At 32.5% G+C, this 25216-nt stretch overlaps 1 protein-coding gene across 1 annotated transcript; it reads left to right on the forward strand.

Annotated features, from left to right (window-relative positions):
* Positions 1–290: 290 nt before the first annotated feature.
* On the forward strand, positions 291–1073 carry LOC115961346 (F-box/kelch-repeat protein At3g23880-like). The gene has a single exon (XM_031080343.1). It carries the CDS (start codon positions 291–293, stop codon positions 1071–1073), a length of 783 nt encoding a protein of 260 aa, XP_030936203.1.
* The last annotated feature ends 24143 nt before the right edge of the window (positions 1074–25216 follow it).

The raw sequence follows: 25216 nt of genomic DNA on the forward strand, positions 1-25216 counted from the left end.
AAACAGGATATTACAGTAACCATCAGCTAAGGGCTCTCAACTAAATGCAATATGTCCTCTCAATACCCCAAATTAACACACACAACTTTGTTTAGGATGGATGGACCCTTTCATTTTGCTGCTACCTGCCATTTTGCCTCTAATGAGTTGATGGTTTAATTTGTTACTTTTTTCTATACTTTTGATTTGTTACCTTCCTAATTAAAGGGTTTAAAATGTAACTCTTTAACCAGTCGTTCTTTCTCTCTATATATATTGATTACAGAGAGCCAAGGACCTGAACTTGAAGAATGCGAATCTGCAAGGCACGGTGCCTGCGAAGCTTTACAATTCCAAATGACCTCATACTTTCAAGACTACGAGTGAAGTCTCTCGTGCGATTCGTATCCAAAGCATGGCATGCTTTGATCAGTAGTCGCCAATATGCTAAATGCCACTTTCAGAGAGCATCTCAAAACCCCAACCGCATGAACCTCCTTGTTTTGACTGACAACTGTGTTCTATCAGTAGGTTATCGAGCACTGTTTCGAAGCTGTGTTGTTCATGGTCAACCTGTTGATGTTGATTTTCATGGTTTTCCATTGTGGGGTGAAGAAGATGTTGAGACAAACTTGGCTTCTTGCAATGGCTTGCTATGTTTTGAATTATATAATGCGAACATATATACATCCCAGTATTTGGTTTGGAACCCATCTACCAAAAGTTACAAAAACATACCAAGACCAACATCAACACCTGATTCAATTTCTTGTCGGCTTTACGGTTTTGGTTTTGGCTACTATTATTCCACTGATGATCACAAGATAGCAAGGCCCTACCAGATTTTCCCTTTTGACATATTGCAGATCGAGATCTTTTCACTCAAGACCTTTACTTGGAGGACAATTCTGCCGGATGAGGACAATATTTTTAACCGCGTCGCTCCATTTAGTCCAAGGACTATATTCTGCAATGGGGCAATTTATTGGAGTATTAGCCATTATATGAAGCCGTCAATCATTTATTTTGATTTAGCGGATAAGATATTTCATGACCTGCCATGGCCAGAATCTGTTTCTTATAACACGAGATGAATCATTAGGAGAATATTACGATACGTCAGATTTATGGGAGTTGGGGACTTTTGGACACCGGGGAGTCCCTGCAATAATTTTTGTGTTCAGCTACGGGTGATGAAGGAGTCTTGGACTAGATTGGCGACCATTCCATATTGGAGCAGTTGTCTGAGGCCTATATGCACGTCAAAGAATGCTGAAAAAGTTTTAATGCTGGAGACAGAAGTTGAGCGTGTTGAAATGAATTTATTATGCAATGTCAAATTGATAGTCTGCAATTTGAAAGAATACACCTATAGAAGAATATTTTATGATCCCAAGCCAAGAATTGAGGAAACTAACATATGTGGAAAGCCTCTATTCAGTTGACTGCAATGATGGGTTTGATGTGGGAAACTAAGAGCTAGAAAACTGATCAATGGTACTTTCTAACTTTAGAACAACATGCTATTTTTGCTGTCAAAGTCATACTTGTTCTAGTGTCCTGAAAATAATATAATCTAACGGCTACAAAGGACATGTGTCACATTATTTTTCTCTTCGTTTTCCACTCTCCTCTTCCTTTCTTCAGATTTACCAAATTCAAAAAATATCTCTCTTTCCAATCAGAAAAATTTGTGGCTGAATCCTTTTTCTCTTCATCGCCGAATCTCCATGGTTGCACGCAGCAGCAACCACCGGGTCCAGCACACCACCATCTTCGGTGCTATTTGGTCTGGCTTTTTCCTCTCTTCTGGCTTCTCTCTTTTTTCTCGTTCTCTCAAGTCTTCTGTTTGCACCGACGACGCCACTGCCATTGGCGGCACTTCTCACCGTCGCAGACATTTTAAAATTCTTTCTATTGCACTTTTACAGATTATTACAGGCCTTGATGTCCTCCCAACACATGTACCCCAAGGCCCACCCCAGAGGAATTGGAAATTAATAACCCACTCCTAAACATAAGGATAGAATCCTATGGCGAAAATGGGTAATTACCCATAAAAATCTAACTATTCAGTTAGTTGGCCCGGTTTGGAAACATATTGGAATTCTAGCAACTCGAGCTTCAAAGGCTCGATTTTGGGCCTGTAAATCGAGTCTTTGAGGCTCGATTTGCATGTTCTACTCGGGTCTGAGTTGGCATTATTTATCTACTTGTAAATCGAGTCTCTAAGACTCGATTTACATTTACAGTAAAAAAAAAAAAGATTTGGCCTTTACACCTTCTCACCTCAACAACCACAAAACCACAGCAACAATAATCCTAACAAAGAAAACCACCAAGAGAAGAAAGAGAAATTCAAAAAAAAAAAAACCTAGAAACGGTCGTCTGCGACCCAGGTCGCGTGACCCCAGGCCTGGGTCGCGCGCCTAGGTCGCCTACGACCTGGGTCGCGCGCCTGGGTCGCCTGCGACCCAGGTCGCGCACGACCTGTTTTTGGGCGCGACCCCAGGCCACGCTAGCCCCAGGCCGCGCTGGTGAGGTGAGCTTTCTCTAGATTCTTTCTCTCTTTTCTCTGATCTGGGTTCTTCTCTCTTTATTTCTGGTTTTTTTTTCTTCCTTCTCTGGGTTCTTCTCTCACCAGCGCGGCCTGGGGTCGCGCCCAGAAACAGGTTGCCTGCGACCCAGGCCGCAGGCGACCCAGGCGCGTGACCCAGGTCGCAGGTGACCCAGGCCGTGCGAGCCCAGGCGCGCGACCTAGGCCTGGGGTCGTGAGGCCTAGGTTGCAGGCGAACTGTTTCTGGGTTTTTTTTTTTTATTTTTTTTATTTTTTATTTTTTTTTAACTTCTCTTTCTTCTCTTGGTGGTTTTCTTTGTTAGGATTGCTGTTGTTGTTGTGGTTTTGTGGTCGTTGAGGTGAGAAGGTGTAAAGGCAAAATCTTTTTTTTTTTTACTGTAAATGTAAATCGAGTCTTAGAGACTCGATTTACAAGTAGATCCCACGTGGAAATAATGCCAACTCAGACCCGAGTAGAACATGCAAACCGAGCCTTAAAGAGTCGATTTACAGGCCCAAAATCGAGCCTTTGAAGCTCGAGTTGCTAGAATTCCAATATGTTTCCAAACGGGGCCAACTAACTGAATAGTTAGATTTTTATGGGTAATTACCCATTTTCGCCGAATCCTATGATTGTCTCCCTTCTATGATGAACAATGATCTTATAAGCTACATACTATTCACAAAATTAAGCAAATTTTAAATTCATTCTCTTTTTTTATGATCCATAATGTGATTAAATGAAACCTTTTGAATTCTTTTGAGGGATTAAATCATCTCTTCTTTACTAGATTTTTACCCTGGATATCAGGATAAAGATGGGTTTGGTATTTCATCAATATGTTTTATGTTTCTCTTTCAAAGAAATTTATTCTTGCTTAGCACCAAAAAAAAAAAAAAAAAAAAAAAAATCTCATAAGCTTAGGGGTTGTCCCAAATCTCAAATCACACATTTGTTTAGATTAATGATGTTTTTGATGGGTCCTATAAGCCTTCGATAAAAGGGATAAGAAAATGAAGGCCCAAGAGCTCTTGATCTGCTTACTTCGGCCTAAGTTGAAACACATATTGACAACAAATCAACAGCTATTGCGTTTGGGCTCGAGCATGACACTCAATCCCCCAATCATGTTGAAAGTCAAAAGTGTAACATCTAATATTGAATTATGCTTAGTGCAATGATTATTAGCAAAGAAGAGTGAAAGTAAACTTGATTTATGTTTAAATAAATATATGTTTTGGGGTAAATTGTTTTAGGAGAGGCTTGAGCTTGACACCTGACCTGGACTGGGCTACCAAGCACACTTAACGAGATTGGAAGGAAGAATGTCAAAGCAAACCATTAACCAGCGACTCATAAAATCATTTACGGTGCGGTTTTGAGCTATTTCTAGCATTGTACTTTGCGGTGCGGTTTAACCAAAACCATAATTGTATCGCATATTATTTTTGCGGTTACATGTGCGGTGCGATATAGTTTAGAGTTTAACTAAAACTATAACTACACCATATTTCATTTTTGTGGTCACATGTGCGGTGGTATATAAGAAGTGGCTTGAAGTCGGTATATTTTTCAAATTTTGGGCTTTTCCTACCCAGTTCAAAACTAATTTTTCCATTTATTTTGGGCAAAGTTTTAAACTATTGAGTAAGGTTTTTTTTTTTTTTTTTTGAAAACTAGAGTTATTAAACTATTATCAATTTATTTAATTTTAAAAATAAATAAATAAACATATAGAGAGAGTGCGGTGCAATGCGGTTTGTATAGTTTTCTTATTATAAAACCGCAAGCCGCACTGCACCATGTGGTGCGGTGCATGGTTACTTGCGGTGCGGTTATGCCATTTTGCAGGCGGTTTGTGTGGTTTTTTTTATTTTTTTTATTTTTTATTGTTAAATATTATACTATTGCGTTATAAAATCTATATCTAAGTCTTGCCCTATAAAATCTATATCTATATATTACTAAAAGCTGAAACGTAGTGTTTAATGTTATTGTGCTCACGTTGAGCCACATCAGCATCCATATCATTATCCTTTTTCTTTTCAATTTTCCTATAATTTTTTTTTAACATTTACTTTTTTTTAATAGTTGCACTTTCTCCAACCTTTCTCATGTCTTTATCTTTTCATCTCCCCACTACCCTCAACCTTAATATCACTTTTCATCTTTCTTTATTTTGTCTCTTCATCTTTCCTTCCCTTTCCTTTTCATCTTTCCCCTACCCTCAACCTTAATGTCACTATTAATCTTTTCATTCATTTTCCTTTCTTTTGTCTCTTCATATTCACACCATCTTCTATAAATTTGTTATTCTCTCTTCCATTTTTTTGCATAGTTTTCTATTAGAGAAAGGTTGTTTCTCTCTCTCTCTCTCTCTCAATTATTTTTGGAGTATCTTTTTTTCTTGCATCTCTGCTTAAGTTGATAAATTTTTGTGTTTGTTATAACTCTACATTGGGTTGGTACAATTTAGTTTTGTGTTTTAAGTTTTTTTTTTTTTTTTTGATTGTTAAATATTATACTATTGCATTATAAAAAAAAATTAAAAAAGATAATATATAAGAATATAATATATATTATTCTATTACATAACATGATTTGAGTAATTTGGTGTTTACTGTTATATATATATATATATATATATATATATATTATATTTACTTTTTTAATCTTTTCATCTTATTTTATTCAATATTTAAACTCAGTCACATCCTCCATATAATTAAATTATTTATATATATATATATTTTTTTTAATTAAACATATAATATTTTATTTAAATTTAAATAAATTAAATTGCACTCACTTTTTTTAACATTTACACTCTCTCCAACCTTTCTCTTTCTCTTTACATTTTCATCTCCTCACTATCCTCTATCTTAATATCACTCTTCATATTTCCCTTTATTTTGTTTCTTCTTATTGTTATCCTTTTAGAATAAATTTGGCATTCTCTTTTCCATTATATGCATAATTTTTCTTCACAAAAAAAATTATTTCTCTCTCTTTCTCTCTCAATTTTTGGTGATATATATATATATATATATATAATTTGCATCTTTGCTTTAGGTTGAGAATTTTTTGTGTTTTTTAGAACTCTACTTTAGGTTGATCCAATTTAACTGTGTTTAATTTTTTTTTTTTTAATTTTATCATATTGCATTGTAAAGAATTAAAGATAGTATATAAGAATGCAATATTTTAATATTACATAATATGATTTAAATAATTTGGAATTTATTTAGAGATAATTAATTTGGTGTTTATTGTTATATCTTTTATTTTTATTTTTTTCTTCTCATATTATTTTATTCAACATTATTATTATTATTGTTGTTGTTGAATTAATATATTAGATTGTATATTTTTTAAAGTCAATATATTAACTTGAAAGAAAATGAAAAACCTACTATTAACCAATAATAACTAAAACAATAATATTATCATGCGCAACGCGCAGGTCTACGACTAGTATATTTAAAAACTGAAACATAATATTTATTGTTGTTATGTTCTTGTTAAGCCATATCAGCAGCCATGTCATCATTATCTTTTTCTTTCTAATTTTTTTTTACACTATTAAATATATAAATTATTAATATTAAAACATTGAAAATTACAATCATTAATATCCACATCAATTACTTTGATTTTTACATATACATACAACACTATTATGTTTATAAATTATTAATATTGAAATAGCTAAAATTACAATCACTAATATCTACGTTAGTTACTTCATCTTTCCGTATACATACAACTATTCGGTTACATTTCACATTTTAAGTTTTAAACTCATCTATATATATAATAATAGGTGAAGCTAAGAGAAACTCAAATTAGAATTCTAAATTAGAGTTCTAATTTTGCGCCATGTGTCCTAAATTATTTATTCTTAAAGAGTTTTATTTCTTAATTTTAGAATCAAATATGGGTCCACATCATAAATATTCATCCAAGTGAGTTATTAAGTACAAAAATCAAAGAGTATAGAATAAATGAATCTAAAAAAAAAAAGTGCTTCACAATAATTTAAAAAAAAATACATGGACAATTTATATTTTATACCTAATAATATCCTTATAATTTTTTTTAAAGAGTTAACAAAATATAAAAATAACTATCACTAGTATTTAAATTATATATATAGGAATTATATTATGCATCTTATTGTATATCTTTAAAGGTCCGTTTGGTTGGAAGGGTGGAAAAGTGGGAGGATAGAAAATTGTGGAAGGATGGAAAAGTGGGAGGATAAAAAAGATTTTATTTTCTCTCATTTTTGTTTGGTTGGGAGTGGAAAAGTGGAGGGATGGAAAAAATGAGTTTAAATAAATTTACTTGTATACCCTTGTTAAAGAATGATGCCAAATTAAAAAAAGTGACAAATAACCACACAAAAAAGAGCATTCACCCAAATTTTTTTATAAAAATAAAAAACATGTTCCAAAAAAAAAAATCACATCTAGTACAAATAAAAATAAACTATCACGTCCAAGCCCTAAAAAATCAAAAGAAAAAAAAATTAGAAAAAAAAGAGAGGCAATGTTAATGCCCAAGAAAAAAAAGAAAAAGAAAAAAAAAGTGACAACTCAACCAAACAGTGGAAAATGCTATTTTCCACCCCATTTTCCTCTCCCTATTTTTTATCTTCCCTATTTTCACCCTAACCAAACATGCCGTAAGTATATTCATGCATATACACGGGGTTACTAGTTAAAAATAAAACACTACAAATACAATTACAATTAAAATTACAATTGCAAATATACATAAGGGTTATGGCAGGACTTAGACTTTATACAATATAATTCACCACCTTACCAACTGTTCAGCATTCGGCTACCTCAATGTTCGCAAGTGACATTTTATTAGTTTGGTGGTCAATTAAACTATTGGATATAAATTAAAGTTTGTGTTGTGTATTTAAGAGTTAGACCTTTTTGATATACACCACTCTTAGTTTCTTTAAGACCTTTCCCTCTCCACCACACACCCTTGGTGCAGTGGTCACTCCACAAGTATTAGTGCTTGTGGAGTGTGGGGGCAAGGGCCAGGGTTTAAGTCTCCAGGAGGGATCTTCACACACATATACACTTAGATTAGGCTAGAGTAGAATTCTATCTTGTATCAAAAAAAAAAAAAAGACCTTTTCCTCTCTCCACGTGTGTGTATTTTTTTTTTTTTGAAACTGAAAACAACTTTCATTAAATCAAAGATGCATCAATGTTTACATACTCAACAGCAACTGATGGAACCTCTTCCATCCAAAATAAGTCAACATTCACCTTTTGGGCATACCTAGCAAGCTCATGTGCTACCTGATTACCATTTCTTTTAGTGCAGCTCACAGACGTCCATTCCAAAGCTCCACATGTGTGTATTAAATACTTAGTATTCTTAAAATTTAAAAAAAAAAAAAAAAAAGAAGGTTTGGTGGTCAATTAATTTATCAAAATTTGTCAAGATAACCACCCCAAAAAAAAAAAAAAAAAAAAAAGTCAAAATCTCATTTCGGCTTAAGCCTCAATATTGAAATGAGTTTAAAATTCCTTTAATCCTTTGCCCGATTCTTTAAATTCCTTTCCACTACTCCCCTAATTTAATTTAATTTTTTTAATTTTTCTATTGAAAACACTACTATAAACATATATACAATAATATATTACATGTTTTTCATTTGAAAACAAGAACAATAGTAGAAAAGAAACAAATGATAAAAATGTGGATTTGGTTTTGTAAGATTGAGATGTGCTTCCCAGGATAAAAGATTGTCATCCAATACACCACCCTTATCGAAGTTTGTTATGCATTTCAATGTGGTCACAACAATATTCTCAATTTTCCTTCTATTTTGTTACTCTTTTGGTAGATTTTTCATTGATTCTTTCCTTAATTACAGCTTAGCAAAGTACAATTTTGATCATATTAAAAAACATTCATGATCACAAGTTCTCTCTTTTTATCATTTTGGTTTTCTTAGAGTTTTATTTAATATTTAGTTGTTATTGGAAGTGGGTATTTAAGTTTTACACAATATTTGAATATGTTTTTCAAATTACATACCAACTATATGGTTAATTTCCTAAGACAAGACATAGTCTTTATAGATTGTAGTAAAATTCTTGAAATTATTTGTAATGTTAAGTTGTGTCTTTTTTAGCAAAATAAATAAATAAGTAAATGGGTTTGAAATGAGTTGGATTCATTAAATATATGTGAAATCAATTTGAGATAAAATTGCTAAAATTTAGTAGAATTTGGAACAAGCTTGAGATCAATATTTTTTTAAAATTAGGGTAAAATATATTTTTGGTCCCTAACCTTTACACGATATTTCAATTTAGTCCCTAAGCTTTCAATTATGTCAATTTGGTCCCTAACCTTTTAATGTTATGTCAATTTAGTTTCTGTTGTTATATCTTAGATAAAAATTGCTAACATGGCAAATAGCCAAAATAAAATTTGAGTTTATTGTCACATCAACAGAAGCTAATTTTTTATTTTGGCCATTAGACACGCCATCAATTTTTATCCAAAAGATAACAATAGAGACTAAATTGACACGGTACTAAGAGATTAGGGACCAAATTGACACAATTGAAAGATTAGGGATCAAATTGAAATATGGTGTATAGAATAGAGTCCAAATACGTAGTTTACCCAAAAAATTAGGATTTAGAATAAGTACTCTCAACCTAACCCGTCTTTACCCATTCTTAAGTAAGTGCACCAAAATTGACTAAAGTGGACCAAATTGAACCAAAGTGAATTGAAGTAGACCAAAGTAGACTGAATAGACTAAAGTAGACGGATTATGAAAACATTTTTAAAAATATCTAAATTTTTTAAAATTATCTTATCAGCAACCTTAGTTTCAAATGTGTCAACTATGCATGTTGTGTGCCTCGTAGGCATTTTTCATTAATGAATTGACGGTAGGAACCAAAATTGACTACAAGTTGAAAATAGGCGTAAATGCACTTTTAGTCCTTATATTTTTACTTTTTTCCATTTTAGTCCCTACATTTTAATTTTACCACTTTTAATCCATAAACCAATTAACGTGTGATATTTAAGTCATTTTCGTCACCCAACTAATGGGGAAAGTTGAAGTGGCTAACGGAGAAATAAAATAATAATATTTTTTTACACATGGCCCCAAACCCAGTCACGTGTATGTCACGTGAGGCACTTACCAACCAATCTGGTGCGTAGGTAAAGAAAAATCCCCAAACCAGACTTTAATCCCTAGATCAGCCTCTCAGCCTCTCTCGAACCATCATCCTCTCTCTCAAACCATCTCTACCACTTGAATCCACCATCATCATCAACCATCTCTCAAGATCTTCAACCATTTCGAAGTCCCTGATTAGATGGAAGCAAGCTCTTCAACCAATTCAAGCTTGAGGAGGAGAGCTCCATTTAGGTGCTACTATGCTGAAAAACTAGTGTTAGTCGTTTTGTGGACAACATACAACCCTGGCAGAAGGTTTTATGGCTGTCCAAATTATTGGGTATTTCAATTTTGAGTATTTTGTTTTACTGGGGTTTAGTTTTTTTGTTTAAATTCTTCTTTGGTGGTGGAAGTTTATTTTTCAATTTTCTTGTGTTTCATTATTAAGTGCTTGGTTTGCATTTCAGGTTGGGCGAAAGTGTAAATTCTTCCAATGGTGTGATGATGAGATATGTGAACGTGGTAAGGTGCTTATCCCAGAGCAAAGGCAACGGATTATCAGACTAGAGGCTGAGGTTACAAGATGCTACAAGAGAGAAGTTTTACATTGTGGCTTTGGCATTCTAATTGGTGATATGTGGGATTTGTCTATTTAATTGTATGCATAGTTAGACAAATAGTGGAAGTTTGGTTAGGTAGCAAGTGGGAAGTGTGGAAGTGTTTATGTTTGGTTAGGTGGGTGGTGGAAGTGTATGTTTGGTTAGCATGTTACATAGATGGGGGAGTTTCAATATCTTGTAATTGCTAATGCATAGGGCTGGTAGTGTGTAAATTTTTTGGTTAGGTAGTTAGCATGGAAACACCTGCTGGTTTTTTTTTTTTTTTTTGGTACCATTCTTGAAATGAAATGAATATCCCTATTCCTTGATGACTAGACTAGCAGTGTGAAGTTCTCTTTGTGTTTTGGTTGGTCAATGTTTTCTAACTGTGTTTTTCAATGGTAAAATATTAATAATGATCCATTCTCTCCTTTGTAACATTTTTGCCACATTGAATGATTTGGAATTTTTGTGTGCTTAACATTTTTTTTTTTTTTTTTTTGTATTCATCAATGTGGGGCTGCTAGAATGTGTGTATCCATGTTCCCTTTCCATGGGTTTGTCTCCCAAAAACACAACATTAAATATTTTTAATAGTATTGTCTATCTATTTGTGTGTTTGATCACCTGAACATGGAGGACCAATTCTCAGCAACCCCTGCAGGATCAATGCTGAAGGAACAAAAAGTTAAAGAGAGACCACTTGTGCTGAAGTGAAACATATAAATTGTCTTTCCTTTTTTTTTTTTTTTGTCCTTTTTCTTTTTCTCTAGGCTCTACTCGCTGTGAAGTTTAGAATGGATTTCCACCATAGAACAAAAGATTTTCTATAGCTGTACAAATGATAAATGAAAACTAAAAAAGAAGAAAGGTTCCCTATTATGTTTTACTTTTAATTTTGTTTTAGAATCTATTAGAATTATTCCAAAAAAGATTTTGTTTGACTATGTAAGAGAGGTGGTCAAAATAATCTCAAGGATTGTCAACCAAATAGCCATAACCCCATCATGTTACTAAAATACTAGGATGCTTAAGTTGATAATTGGTCACTTTATATTTTTTGCTTTGCTAAACAATTCCTTGACCAAGTTTATTCGGCTATCAAATGGTGAGTATGAAACCATCAAATCAAAAGATAAAAGAATACAACCAATGAATCAGAAAAGAAAAAAAAAAAAAAAAAAAAAAAAAAAAAAAAAAAACCTAAACTACCTAATTCCATATTAAATACCTAAACTGCCTAAACTACCTAATTCCAGATTAAATACAAGAAGAAAACAGAAAACAAAACAACCACAGTGCTCAATTTCACATGATAATTGATACTAGCTGCATCAATCATGTTCATATATAGATAGATACAAGAGCATGTGCTCAATTTTGCTTGCTACTTGCTTCTAAAAATTTCTGCCTGCTAAAATTTCTGCTTTCTGCTTGTTATAAAAAGCATTAAATAAAAATCCTCCCTGCAATACAAATTTATAGTGCAAATAAAATCTGCTGCATTGAAAAAATTCTGCTGCATTAAATAAAACTTAGTAATAAAAAAAAAACCTGCTGCATTGAAAAAATTCTACTGCATTAAATAAAACCCAGTAATACAAATAAAATTTGCTGCATTAAATAAAACTTAGTTATACAAATAAAATCTGCTGCATTGAAAAATGCTGCTGCATCAAGTAAAATTTATGCTGCAAATTGCATCAAATAAAAATTTTGCTGCATTGATTAAACATATATAATGTTATCACTTTCTACAAAACAAAGGGCATTGTTCCATAGTTAACCCTATCACCATAAATACACAAAACAAGCAAAGGAAAAATAAACTTGTGCTCTCTTCATTTCCTTGGACCATGCATAAATGATTGACTCCCACCATGTTTGATTGCTTCCATGTATCTGGATGCATTCTTAGAAGTTTTGAGAGTCTCTGATGTGACTACCCTTGTCTTTCTTCCTTGGATTTGGGTTGCTACTATTGGAGTTCTGATGTGCACCTAGATTTTGTGTGGTGTTGCCTAACTGGTGTGGTGCAGCTTGAGTGGAGCTGTGCTGCTGTGTATATGAGTGGATGAATGTGCTTCTACTAACCTGAAATGGATTGGATGAGCTTGTCCTGGCATGAGGTGTTACATTTGGACTGGATTGGTGCATCCTGGTCTGAGATGGTGCAAATTGAGTGGCTGAGCTTGTCTTGGCCTGAGATGGTGCACTTGGCTTGAAGCTGGGGTTACTGGACTGGTATGGTGCATTTGGCCTGAAGTTAGGCATGCTGGACTGAGGTGGTGCACCTGGCCTAAAGCTGGGCATGCTGGACTAGTATGGTGTACTTGGAATGTTGAATATTGAATATTGAAAAGCAACTATTTCACACACATGTCCATATATTACCTTATTAGATGTACTAGTTCTGTTTGTGGTGCCTGGCAGTGAGGAGTTCCCTCCAATCTCACCCTTGCAACTTCTTCTATTATGCCCTAACTTACCATAGGCCTTGCATTGCTTAGAGATGCCAGCTCTCCTACTTGTTGGCTCATTAGGTTCCCTTGCTCTCTTCTTCTTAGGTCTGCCAAGTGGTCTTCTTTTGATGGGAGGCTGAATTGAGGTCACACCACTAGGTCTCCACATATTCTATCCATTGATTGGTGATATGATTGGTTCATAGCAGGCCTTGTATGTAGAGACATGGTAACATGGGTGAACATACTGCTTAGCATCTTGTTTGTTGAAAAATATGTATGATTGTATGAGCACAGGGTATGCCACTTATATCCTACTTCTTACAACTGCAATGTGTTGTGGCCAAGTCAATAGTGAAACTTTGCAAATCATTTTTTACTTCAAATTGGGTCTGCCTTGCCCAACAAGCTAACCACCTACTAGCTGCCAGTTTTTCCTTGTGCAACCTCTTTAGAACCTTGGCACAAATATTTGACTCTACTCTTAGAATCTTCTCTCTGTTCTCTTGAAACCTAATCATGAGATATAGCCTGATACACTCAAACTGCAAGTACATACAAGTACAATGAAACATTAGATATTAATTGCAACACCTGCTAAAAACAATACCAAACATTGAACCTAATTAACTGTAGGTGATCACAAATACTCATACCATGCTAATTATAGGCTTAGACCTGAATTTAAGAATCCTACTATTGAAACTCTCACGCATATTGTTTACTATAGTGTCAGTCAAGGCATATTCACTAAACATGTGTCTAGCCTATTTTGTTGTTGAATGAGCATTTAACCAACTATGTGCATCAGCATCAATACCCTTCAACTTATCCATCACCCTATCAAACTCTTCTTTATAAGTTGCCTTGGCTGCCCTTCAACATAGTTCTCTGATCAGAACACCAGGATGGTTCTTCTTGAAGTTGTTGTAGAGGTGCTTGCAGCAAATCCTATGTTCATACTGTGGCCAGTTATCAATGAAAGTTTGCACCAACCCCTGTCACAAATAGTATCAAAGGAAAATATGTCTTAGAGATAGACACAATGAGTAAATGAAGAAAAAAACCACCAAATAGAGAATAAACTACACACCTTTTGCTAGTTTGATATAAATATGCATCTCCTATTTTGACCTATGTTTACAAATAACAGATTGATGAACTAAATCCAAGAGTCCTTGGTTTCAGTCTTTACCACTGCATATGCAAGTGAGAAATACTCCTCATTAGGATCTCTGCATCTTGCAGTAATCAATTGTCCCCCTAACTTATTCTTCAAATGGCAGGCATCCAAAACAATGAATGGCCTGCATCTAGCCAAAAACCCCTTCTTGCAACCCTCCAAATATATGTATAGCCTCTCAAAATAAGGCACCCTACACACCAAATCCATTTCAGCTGCTAAATCATCATCATGGAAGGTATGTACCTTCATAAGTACGGTACTACCAGGACAAGCCCTCCTTAATTCTTCACAGTACTCCCACAGCTGGTTGTACTATCGTGTATAAGCTCCATCAACATATTCTCGAGCCTTATCCTTAGCCCTACTTACTTTTCCTGCACTTATATTTAGGGCATACTTGTCATGGATAGCCTCTTGAATGTCTCTCAGCTTGATATTAGGCTGTCTTTTCACCTTCTTTATCAACTTCTTCCCAATGTATGATGAAGTACACCTAGGATTCTTATAACTTCTAGAGCAGGTGTCTTCCAATGTCAATGTCCTTAGTTGGTAGCTCCTCTCCTTTGGCACCTTTGTTAGATAGGCAACAAACTTGCACCCTTCTTGGCAGACAGCTCTTACTATTTGCAGATCATTTTTAACAAATCTGATCCCCCATCCACTATGAACTGCATAATCTGTTATAGCTTCCTTGAATTTCTTAGGTGTAGTAAACAACATATCTTTCTTAAAATAAATATGCTCAGCCTTAGCCACTGGCTTAAACAGAGGGCACTTCCTCACTTGCTCTTTTTTTTGTTCTCTTTCATCTCCCACATGTGTCCTATTATCATCCTCAGACTTATCATCACTATCATACCCAAGCTCATCATCAGATGATGATTCCACAAGATTGTGCAATTCCTCACTCTCATAATTAGAGTCATTACACCAGCACCCATTTGGCCTGGTTCATTAACATCAGCATCATCCTTACCATCTTAACTGTCACTACAATCTTCAACAAAGTCTCTAACACCATGGTTCAACTCTACATCATCTTCTAGGCCATTTCCCCCACCATCACATCCCACACTATCACTGCTATCACTTATATAAAAGACCTCAGGTGGGTGCTCAATGATAGGTTCTTTACCTACTCTCCTTGAACCCACTTGAGAAGCAGCCACCTCAATAGGAATATCAGCATTAACCTCAAGCTCATCCTCATTGTTAAAAGTTTGATCACTGGCATATATGCCATCACTATCATAAAAACTGTAAAAATCATCCCCATCATGGTCATCATGTTCACTGCCATCATCATTGTCATAATATAGGGTCATGTATTGGGTGCTCTACATATACATGAATATCTTCATGACCCCTCACTAATTCTATCAGGTACATGGCATCACTATCATCAACAATCAAAAGGAAGTCTGCCAATTCTTGGTCCACTCTAGGCATTTTATACCACAGCCTGCTAACAGATGTGTACCCAAAGTCCTTACATATAATCTCTATCTCAACCTTGGACCACGTTTCAGGGTCACAATTATCAACTACATCTACTGCACCTCTCACATATTTTTGGCCATTCTCAGTAAAATGGCCACCATGATGCACAAATATACTAAATAGCTCATCCATTCTACTTGCAATATAACCCCAAAACCAATTAAACAATGCTAGTTATAGAAAAAAAAATATTATTTAGAAAAAATATATATTATATTTAACAAAACAACACTCATACCTAATAACATATTCCATTATGCATGCAGACAACACAACACTTAATAAAGTATTAGGTGATCACAACACTTAATCAAATATTTAAGTAACAATACAACACTTACTTTAATAGTTTTGTCATACTAAAAGAAACATATGCATAGTTATCAACACTTGAATTACACAAAAAACCCTCATACAATAACTCTCTTCAACAAGAGCATATGGGGAACACATGGAACATAATGTGAACCACAAACAAACACATGCAAACAAGGACCAACAAACAGCCAAAAAGCCAAAATATACAAAAACATTGTGGCCCCTACTAGGAAAAGGCCAACAAGCATATTGTAAAGCTATAAATAAGGATAGAGAGAAGAGAGAGAAGACCTTTTCACAAAGACAGAGGTCTCCCAGCTTTAATTTTCTCCACTATTTGAAAAGTGTGGGTATCAAGTGACAGAGATGGTGGTTTTGAGAGATGGTTGATGATGATGGTGGTTTGAGAGAGAGGTTGTTTGACAAAGGCAGAAAGGTTGATCTAGGGATTAAAGTCTGATTTGGGATTTTTCTTTACCTGCACGCCAGATTGTTTAGTGAGTGACGTACATGTGTGGGGCGAGAAAACCACATGTTGAAGTGGGTGGGGCCATGTGTAAAAAAATATCATTATTTTATTTCTCCGTCGGCCACTTTAGCTTTTCCCGTTAGTTGGGTGATGGAAAGGACTTAAATGTCACATGTTAATTGGTTTAGGGACTAAAAGTGGTAAAATTAAAATGTAGGGACCAAAACGGAAAAAAGTCAAAATGTAGGGACTAAAAGTGCATTTACATATGGTCTAAATTGGTTGCTACTAAAATACAATGACCAAATTGATAATGATTGCAAAATGATACTTTTCCCACAAAAAAAAAAAAAAAAAAAAAGAGTAATGCTACATCCACAAATTATTTTACAATATTTTAACAAACTATTGATATGGCAAATTCTTACCTTTCTAATCTAGACCCATCACTAACATCACTTTTTTACTTACCAATAACCACTCATTACATCAGTTATTTATAAAATAAAATAAAAAAATTGTCGCTTTATCATTTTCTATAAATAAAAAAATTAAGGAAAAAAAAAAAAAGCTCAACATTACTAAATCTATCAATACATGGACCGCCAAATATTCATGTTTGTTATGGGTGTTGGGTCGGTCTCGAGTCTAGCTCGATCCTAAAAAAAAAAAAACACACACACACACACACACACACACACACCACCACCACCACCACCACCACCACCACCACCACCACAACAACAACATAACACAAATCAATTGAGTTGTTAAGCAGATCTAAGAGCTTGAATAATAACTAATAAGTGTTTGGGTAAGAGTTAATGGAGAGAGAGAGAGAGAGAGAGAGAGAGGATAAAAGCACAAAGTGGAACGAATAGAGTTCTTGTTCTTCTCTAATTTCTATGTTCTTCTTTGCTATTATGACCTATAAAACTCTTAAAATTCCCAAACAAACAACTAAAAAGAGAGTAACTTGATATAGAAATAAGTGAAATTTGAAAATTCATTAATTGATTTATAGTAGCATAAATTATTAGATGGACAATTAAAAATAGATCAATTTGATATAAAAACAAAATAAAATAATATCTATAAAATCGTTTACCTTGGGAAGAGACAACTACTAGGCTTCCATATGTAATTGAGGTATTCTTTATCAGGTCTACCCATAGTTAGTAAAATACGATACGTGCTTGATATGGTAAAGATACAGACGGGTTTAATTTGGCATCTTTTAAAAAAGTACGTTTCAAAAAATCAGCATAAAAATATGGAAATGAAGAAAGAACGTTACGTGTGTAATACAAGTATATTGCGTTTATCTGTAAAAATTCATAACAAAAATACGGAAACATATACCTATAGTTTTTAAAGATAAATACAATAATTTTTGTATCATGACCATTAAGCTTTAACTCTTGCCAAGTGTGATTTAAGCCTTAAAACATCCTAACAAAATTAATTTTTTTTAGAGTGATGCTAGGGAGTATATTACAAATTTTTACTATATAGATCTAACAAATTTATGTGTCACTTATCATGAAAGATAATTTAGAAAAACCACTATTCAATTATCCTATAAAGTGACATTAATCGCATTCAATATTACATTAAATTATTATCAAATTTATAATAATTCTATCTTTTTTTAAGAACTAACAATGGTTATTTTGGCAAGCTATTATTTTTATTTTTATTTTTGAGTTTTCCATTTTAATAAAATAGATTATTAAACATTTTTTTTAGAATAAAATAAATATAGTAAAAGTTTGATTGGAATACATTTAAGGAAAAAAAACCACAACAGAACTTTCATTTAACAAGTAGCAAAACCTATTATTGATTTGCATAAGGTAAGATTGTAATTGATCAAGTAGAAAAGGCTGTGATAAGTAGACATGGCAATACGGGTCAGAATTTTCTAACCTGACCCGACTTGACCCAAAAAATATCTGACTCGAACCCGATTTTTGCGGGTCAACCCTACCCGACCCAGATAACCTGTGACCCAACCCATTAAAAAAATTCGCTAAAAAAAATTTAAATTACGTCCTGATACTAAGTGCATAAAGAACAAAATACCAAAACTAATAATAGAAAATGACTATTTAATTCATCAAAATAAAAGCTAGCTAGCCTAGCTTCTCCTTTTTTTTTTTTTTTTTTTTTTGAGAAGCTAGCTGCTAGCCTAGCTTTAGTGCTTGCCAAATCAATTGCCATCAGACAAGACAAAAGGTCCTACACATGTTACACAACAGTCAACACAAAGGCAAGATTGTCAAGTGACTCAAGAGTCAAGACAAGTAGACAACCATTAAAAAAAAAAAAAAAAAAAACTCATTCAGCTAAACAATTTTACAATGCACAAACAAATGAACAATGTTACAATGCACAAAGCCACAAACGACAAACCTAAAAAAGTTGAGTCAAACCAAACCAGTGAACCACAAAGCTTCCTTTCCCAGTTCGGTAGTGCTGAATCTGCTACCAACGTTGAGTAGATTGAGATTGAAGTGTAATTCTTATAAAATATTAGCTTATTCTTCTTTACTTAATATGTTATGTTTATTTTTAAATATTTTTTTGTTTAGTTTATCTTTCTAAGTAATCTAACTTTACTATTATTTTAAATGCAATAAGAACATGTGCACTTAAGAAGACCGATAACTTGCTACTTTGGTGACTTACTTGTTTTGTTTGTTTTAATATATATCTCTTTTTGCAGATGTAAACTTGTAATTATATGCATTTTGACAGTGAACTATTAACATTGAAGACTTTTTCCATAATGAATTTATGATTATAAATAATTTTTATCATGCTCAAAACTATTAGAATTGGAAGGATATTAACAAGTGGCATTAAGTGCAATTCATTTGCTTAATTGATTTTATTAATTCTCTCTAAACAGGTTGTCATTGATTTGTTTTTGTAATTGAAAAAAAAAAAAAAAAAAACTTGTTTGAAAAAGACGGGTAAACCCGACCCACAACCCGTTTAAAAATGACATGTTTTTACCCGCGACCCGTTTGACCCGCAAACCCAATTGACCCGACCCGAATTGCCTGTTTTGCCACGTCACTGATAAGTAACCATTATAGCTTTGAAGAGTTTTTAAATATTTTATATATGGGCAAGATATAGGTACAATACTTAGGTGTTTGTTCTTTAAATTCTCCTCTTAAGATTTTGTCATGAGAATTTTTTCTCATGAGATGAAAGCGTTTTTTTTTTAGTTAATTAGCCACATGGCTGAATTTTAAAATAAGAATTTAAGAAATAGCATCTAAGGTACTGTAGCTAAATTTTGTCCTTAATATACAGTGTTTGACTTTTGATGCCAAAAGCCATTAGTTTTCATTAGATAAGTTTTACCTTTTAACAAGCTCCATCCTTTTTTTTTTTTTTTTTTTTTTTTTTTTTTTTTTTGCTGAGAAACAAACTCTAACTTTAATCAAGCCATATTAGACAAGCCGATATTTACATCTTCTGTTATAAAGGCAGAGCACCCACACTAGATGTGCTAAATGTGCCAAATGCCAAATATTTGGCACATTTGGCACACCAAACACCAAAAAATACCAAATATCAGATGTTCCAAATCTCATAATTTTTACAACATGCTACAATATTCTCATATATTTGGCACGGTATGGACATATGTGGGATATGGTTTTATTATTTTTTTATTCCTCTTTCTCCTCAGTCCCCAGGTTCTGAGTTTTTAAATTTGTGACATCTGTGGCATACGGTACGAGAATCTTGACATCTGTGGCTACAGTCCCCAGTCCCCATCTGTGGCTACAGTCCCCAGGTTTTAAAATAAGAATTAAAAAGAATTAAGAAATAATATTTAAATGAAGTGGTAAAAATGTAGAACATCTGATTAATGGGATATTGTAAAATGATGTGGTAAAATAATAAAGTAGACTTTTGATGTGGTAAAATGAAATAATTTTTACAACAGCTGCTACGGATGCTCTTACTGTACTTTCAGTCTCAAAATAACACATAAAGTTCCGTAACATTGCAAATTGCAAATATGACGGGAGACATGAGTTTTTTTTTTTTTTTTTTTAAATTACGGATGTACACAATCTATACACATGTTACGTGCATTAACTAATTAGGAGTCTACCATTCTTCTTGAAATTAAAATAAAATAAATTTGTTTAAAAAGAAAGAAATGAAAATAAAACAAATTTGTTTAAATAGAAAGAAATAAATGTATATAAGAATATATAAATTTTTTTTTTTTTTATTGTAATCGGTCAAAGAATAGTATAATGGCATGAGCAAGTAGTTAAGGAGTAATATATTGCTCATTTATGAACATATTATGTATTTTAAGGTTGTTTGACATGAAAATGGTAAAAAACATTATTCTTAATATATATTTCCTTCTTAAGTTACAACGTTTTATTAATTCTTTGCCATCTATAATCATCTATTGAAATTTTCCTAATGCAAATCTTTTGGAAATTAAAATTTCCTTTTTAGTCATGTCTTCCTCTATTAAACATTGATTCCAAATTTTGAATCTCATTTTGAATTTGGCATACATCACAGATTAGGAAAATTTTTTCTAAATTATTGCCAAGTCAAATTTAGGTCAAGCAATTTAAACTTATACCCATCCAAAATTCCCCTTCCCGCGCGCCTTTCTAAACTTAATTCCCCAAATTCATGGGATATGTTATTGGACAGTTTTATTGGACGTAAATTTTGACAAACCCACCATTGGATTACATTTTTTTCTTATATCTTCCATGCTAACAAAATTTCTAGAAAATTAAAAATCAATAGCTATGTCATCAATAAATTTTTTAAATTGCAAGTTTTTATAGTTTAAAATTATGTATAAAATATAAGCTTATTAATTATATAGTAAATAATATCTAATTGATACAAAATTTGATATTGTATTAAGAGCGTAAAGAATATATAATTCAATCGTTAGATTTTCAAAATATGTAATAATGTTTATTTGATTGAATAAGGTTGTAACCTTAGGCTACATTCAATTTTGTAACTAAACTTTATCATATGTTATTACGGTGAGTTTAACAAACTAAATGAACTTCACAAAACAAATATTAGATAACATTGTAGAATGCAATTTAACCCCTTGTGGTCTAAACCATTCAAAATAGACATTGAAATCTAATTATAAACCCTCACATATCATTGAGACTTCGTTTTAACACTTCCTCTTACAAGCTTGTTGTGATAGTGAATTCAAATATTAAATTCAAAATTTTAAATGCAAAGGAAACTCAAAAGTCTACCTCAGCATGTGTTCAAGAAGGTTCTCGAATCTATTGAATAACCCTTCTATTTTAATAAGCCTGACATTTCATCAAATTGCAACATAGTAATATTGGTTTCATTGATTTCCCTAACCTTGTTCTCAACCTCATTCGCTAGTTTTTTGAGACAATCCTTACTATTCCTCCGATTCTCAAAAAATGAGCAACTTAGCAATTATTTGGCCGTGGGCCTGCATTTAGGATTTGGATTCAAGCAACTCGCTACCATTCCATGGAGTTTGTCGGACATTTTTTTAGGATTCGTAATATAATTCTCATACCCATCTAGTAACCCAATCCTTTTTGTAATTTGTTGTAGCAAAGTTTGTGACTTAGGCAGAGGAGTTAGAGGAGGACCACCATGGAATAATTCTAATGCGCAAATTCCAAAACTCCATATGTCATCTACCTTAGCATTGTCGTTATTATGTCGTCGTGAGTTTCTTACCTCTAGTGCAATCCAATATGGCACTGATTGCCACTTCAGTGTTCAAATACTTGGCCTTGTAAACAGTGGAACTAGCACTGCTAGAAATTATACTAATCACTTCGTAGGAACCAGAAGTTGATGTGTATCGGACCTCTGGATCAGCCATAGTAGAGAAGAAGAAAATATAGCAATTCTTGAGGGTTGAAGAACAAGAATCTTCAAGGAAAAAAAAAAGTGAACTTCTTGTTTAGCAGTAGAGCAAGAAGTTCTCTAAAGAATAAACCTAATGCATGAAATCTTAGGGTGATATCCTGGTGGGGTGGGTATCTATTTGCAACTAGTTGGATTCCTGCACGATGTGCGGTGCAACTTATTATTAGTTTTCTCCAATATTTCAATAAGTTTTACCAAGAATCTTGTAGCTTTCAATAGAGACATTCATGATTTAAATCCCCAAACTATCGATGTATAATAAAATTTCAATAAATTTCCTTGTAAAAATTGTAATCTTTAGTTATTTTATAGACAAAATAGAAAGACACTAGGATTGCATGATATGGTGGTTAATATTGATAAGCATGTTTCATGCCTACTAAAAAAAATGCATATATCATTCAATTATTATTATTATTATTTTTTTTTACATTCTTGATTGTGTGTTACTAATTTTTCCCCATTTTTGTTGGAGCTTCAATTGTTGCATGATATAGTGTTTCAATTGTTTCCCACATTAAAAATAATATTGTTTCTCATATAAATCTTAGAAAAATGATATTAAAATTTCATTATGCTATAGCAAAATAAATATATTTATTTACACACACACACAGATATATAAATATATATATATATATATATATTTCACATGTGACTAAAAGGAGTTTGGAAATTTAAAGGATTAAGATTAATTTTAGTGAATTCACAAATATTTAATTTTTTATGTTTTTTTGTTAATTTTTGTCAAAGCAACTAAACATAAGTAAGAATGTCATATTCTAAATTTATTATTATTATTATTCCAACTAAAAATTATCTCTTATATAGAGTTTATAAAAATAATCATATAAATTCATTTAATATAAATAATTAATGCACAACTATAGATAATTAATATATGCATTTACTCTATTGGTTAATTCGATGAATTAATACTTTGATATAAATGCAAACTTTGTTGATTTAGAAGCCTAAATAAAGAAAATTGCAACGAATGCGCCACATGATAGAACCTTATGCTAAATTTAGTAAGAAATTATTTATGATACAACAATTTCATGAATACTATTATTGTTTGTCATAATTAATCTATGAATTTTTCTAGTAAAACAAAATTCAAACTAAATAAATTGGGGAGAAATTCCTCTAATTCATGCAACCAACAAATGTCACCATATTACATTCACATTGTCACCTACAAACTTGGTGGTTCTTAGGTGTCTTTATTGTATGATTTAAGCTTTATATATAGATTTTATAGTGTTAATTTCTACATTTCTTATGCCACTAAAGTCTCTATCTCCATTATATCAACACTTATAATTTTTATGTCATGAAAGTAGCTTTTCTTTAGTTTCAGAATTGATATGAGATAAAATTAAGGCCTATTAATATTTTAATTGAAGAAAACTTTGATTTTCTAAGACCTTAATTATAATAGGGTGAAAATTAAAAGAATAATATCTTAATCAATTAGTTATAAAAATTGCTAGAATTTCATGATACAACAATAGAAACAATAATGTTGTAATGACGCAATAATATCACAATTTAACTTCCAAATTTTAATTGAGCTAAAAGTAACAAAAACACCACATATACTACAAATCCTCACCAAGTATATGCATCATACGGAAAACCCAAAATCTAAATTAGCACATAATATGAAAAAACCATCCTAACCACATTACAATGCTACATTAGTAAAAACGAATACATAAAATCTAAACAAAATATTAAAGACGAACATAATATTTTGGAAGTTAACATACCTCTCAGAAAGGGAACTAAAGATATTGTGAAAGAAATTGTGGAAGTTTGATTTTTAAGTCCAAAGGAAATGGGGATTTATATTAGACAAATGTGGAGACAAATAATCATATTACTCAATATTCATTGAATCTGACTCTTGTAATTCTGCATTGAAGTTAGTCTTATGCATAAAATTGAAAAGTTTTCTTAACTCCTATCTTTCCCATGACTTTTTAGATTCATCCATATCTATCCAAAGCATTTCAAATTATAAATGTATACAAATTCTTTTAATTTTATTAATACATCGAAGTAAATGCATAGTTCATTACTTAATAGTTTGATATAAATGTTAAATTTAGATGAGGTGGAAGCCCAAATGAAAAAAATATCATACAATGCACCACTTGACAAAATCTCATACTCTCGCACATGAGGTCTTTGCTTTTATATATACTAGCGTTTAACCCGCACAATGCACGGGATCATTTTATGAGTCAGAAAAAAATCAACTTAATATATTATACTTAATGTGATGGTGGAAGGGGGTGGATGGTTGCAGTAGAATTTTTAGCAACAATGCAACCAAAAAAAAAAAAAAAGCAATCACCTAGATTTATTTAAAAAAAAAAAAAAAACGTTTAGACTATGTGCAACTTGGACGTGGGCATTTTTGTCATTCAGCCCTTATATATTCCATATCAAATTTTCTCTCCATGTTGGGGAGAACTTTTGGTGGGCCTAGAGAGAAAATAGTTGGGCCTCACCATTTATTTTCCTTCCCCCAAGCAACCAAACACATTACAAAAAAGTTTTTCTTCTCATTTTCTCTCTATAGTTTTCATCCACCCTATTTCGCCTCCCAACAAACACATTAGGCTCGCAAAAGAAACCTGCCAATAAACTGAGCCTAATAGCCTGAGCAGTACAAAAATTAAAAGAAACAAAGTCTAATAGAACAATTTTGAAATATATGAGAAATTATTCTTAACGCGAAAGGAAAGTGTAAGATGCTCCAAAATAAATAAATAAATAAAATAAGCATTCTAGTAAATCAGAAACATATATCAATAGAGAAATAATGGTAAAATTAAATATCAAGAAGAAAAACAACAAAGGCGATCAGAGAAAATGCAGTTCAATATGCAAAAACTCAGTAATTAACATTAAAAACCAATAATTTTATTTACAAAAAATTACAAAATAACTGTACTCCCCAAACATTCAGATTTTAAAACATCCATGTTACAAA

Source organism: Quercus lobata, chromosome 9, assembly GCF_001633185.2.
Source record: "Quercus lobata isolate SW786 chromosome 9, ValleyOak3.0 Primary Assembly, whole genome shotgun sequence".
Lineage (NCBI taxonomy): Eukaryota > Viridiplantae > Streptophyta > Magnoliopsida > Fagales > Fagaceae > Quercus > Quercus lobata.

Excerpts from the sequence above, each read along its gene's own strand:
- LOC115961346 (XM_031080343.1), top strand. The coding sequence starts at position 291 with ATGCGAATCTGCAAGGCACGGTGCCTGCGAAGCTTTACAATTCCAAAT.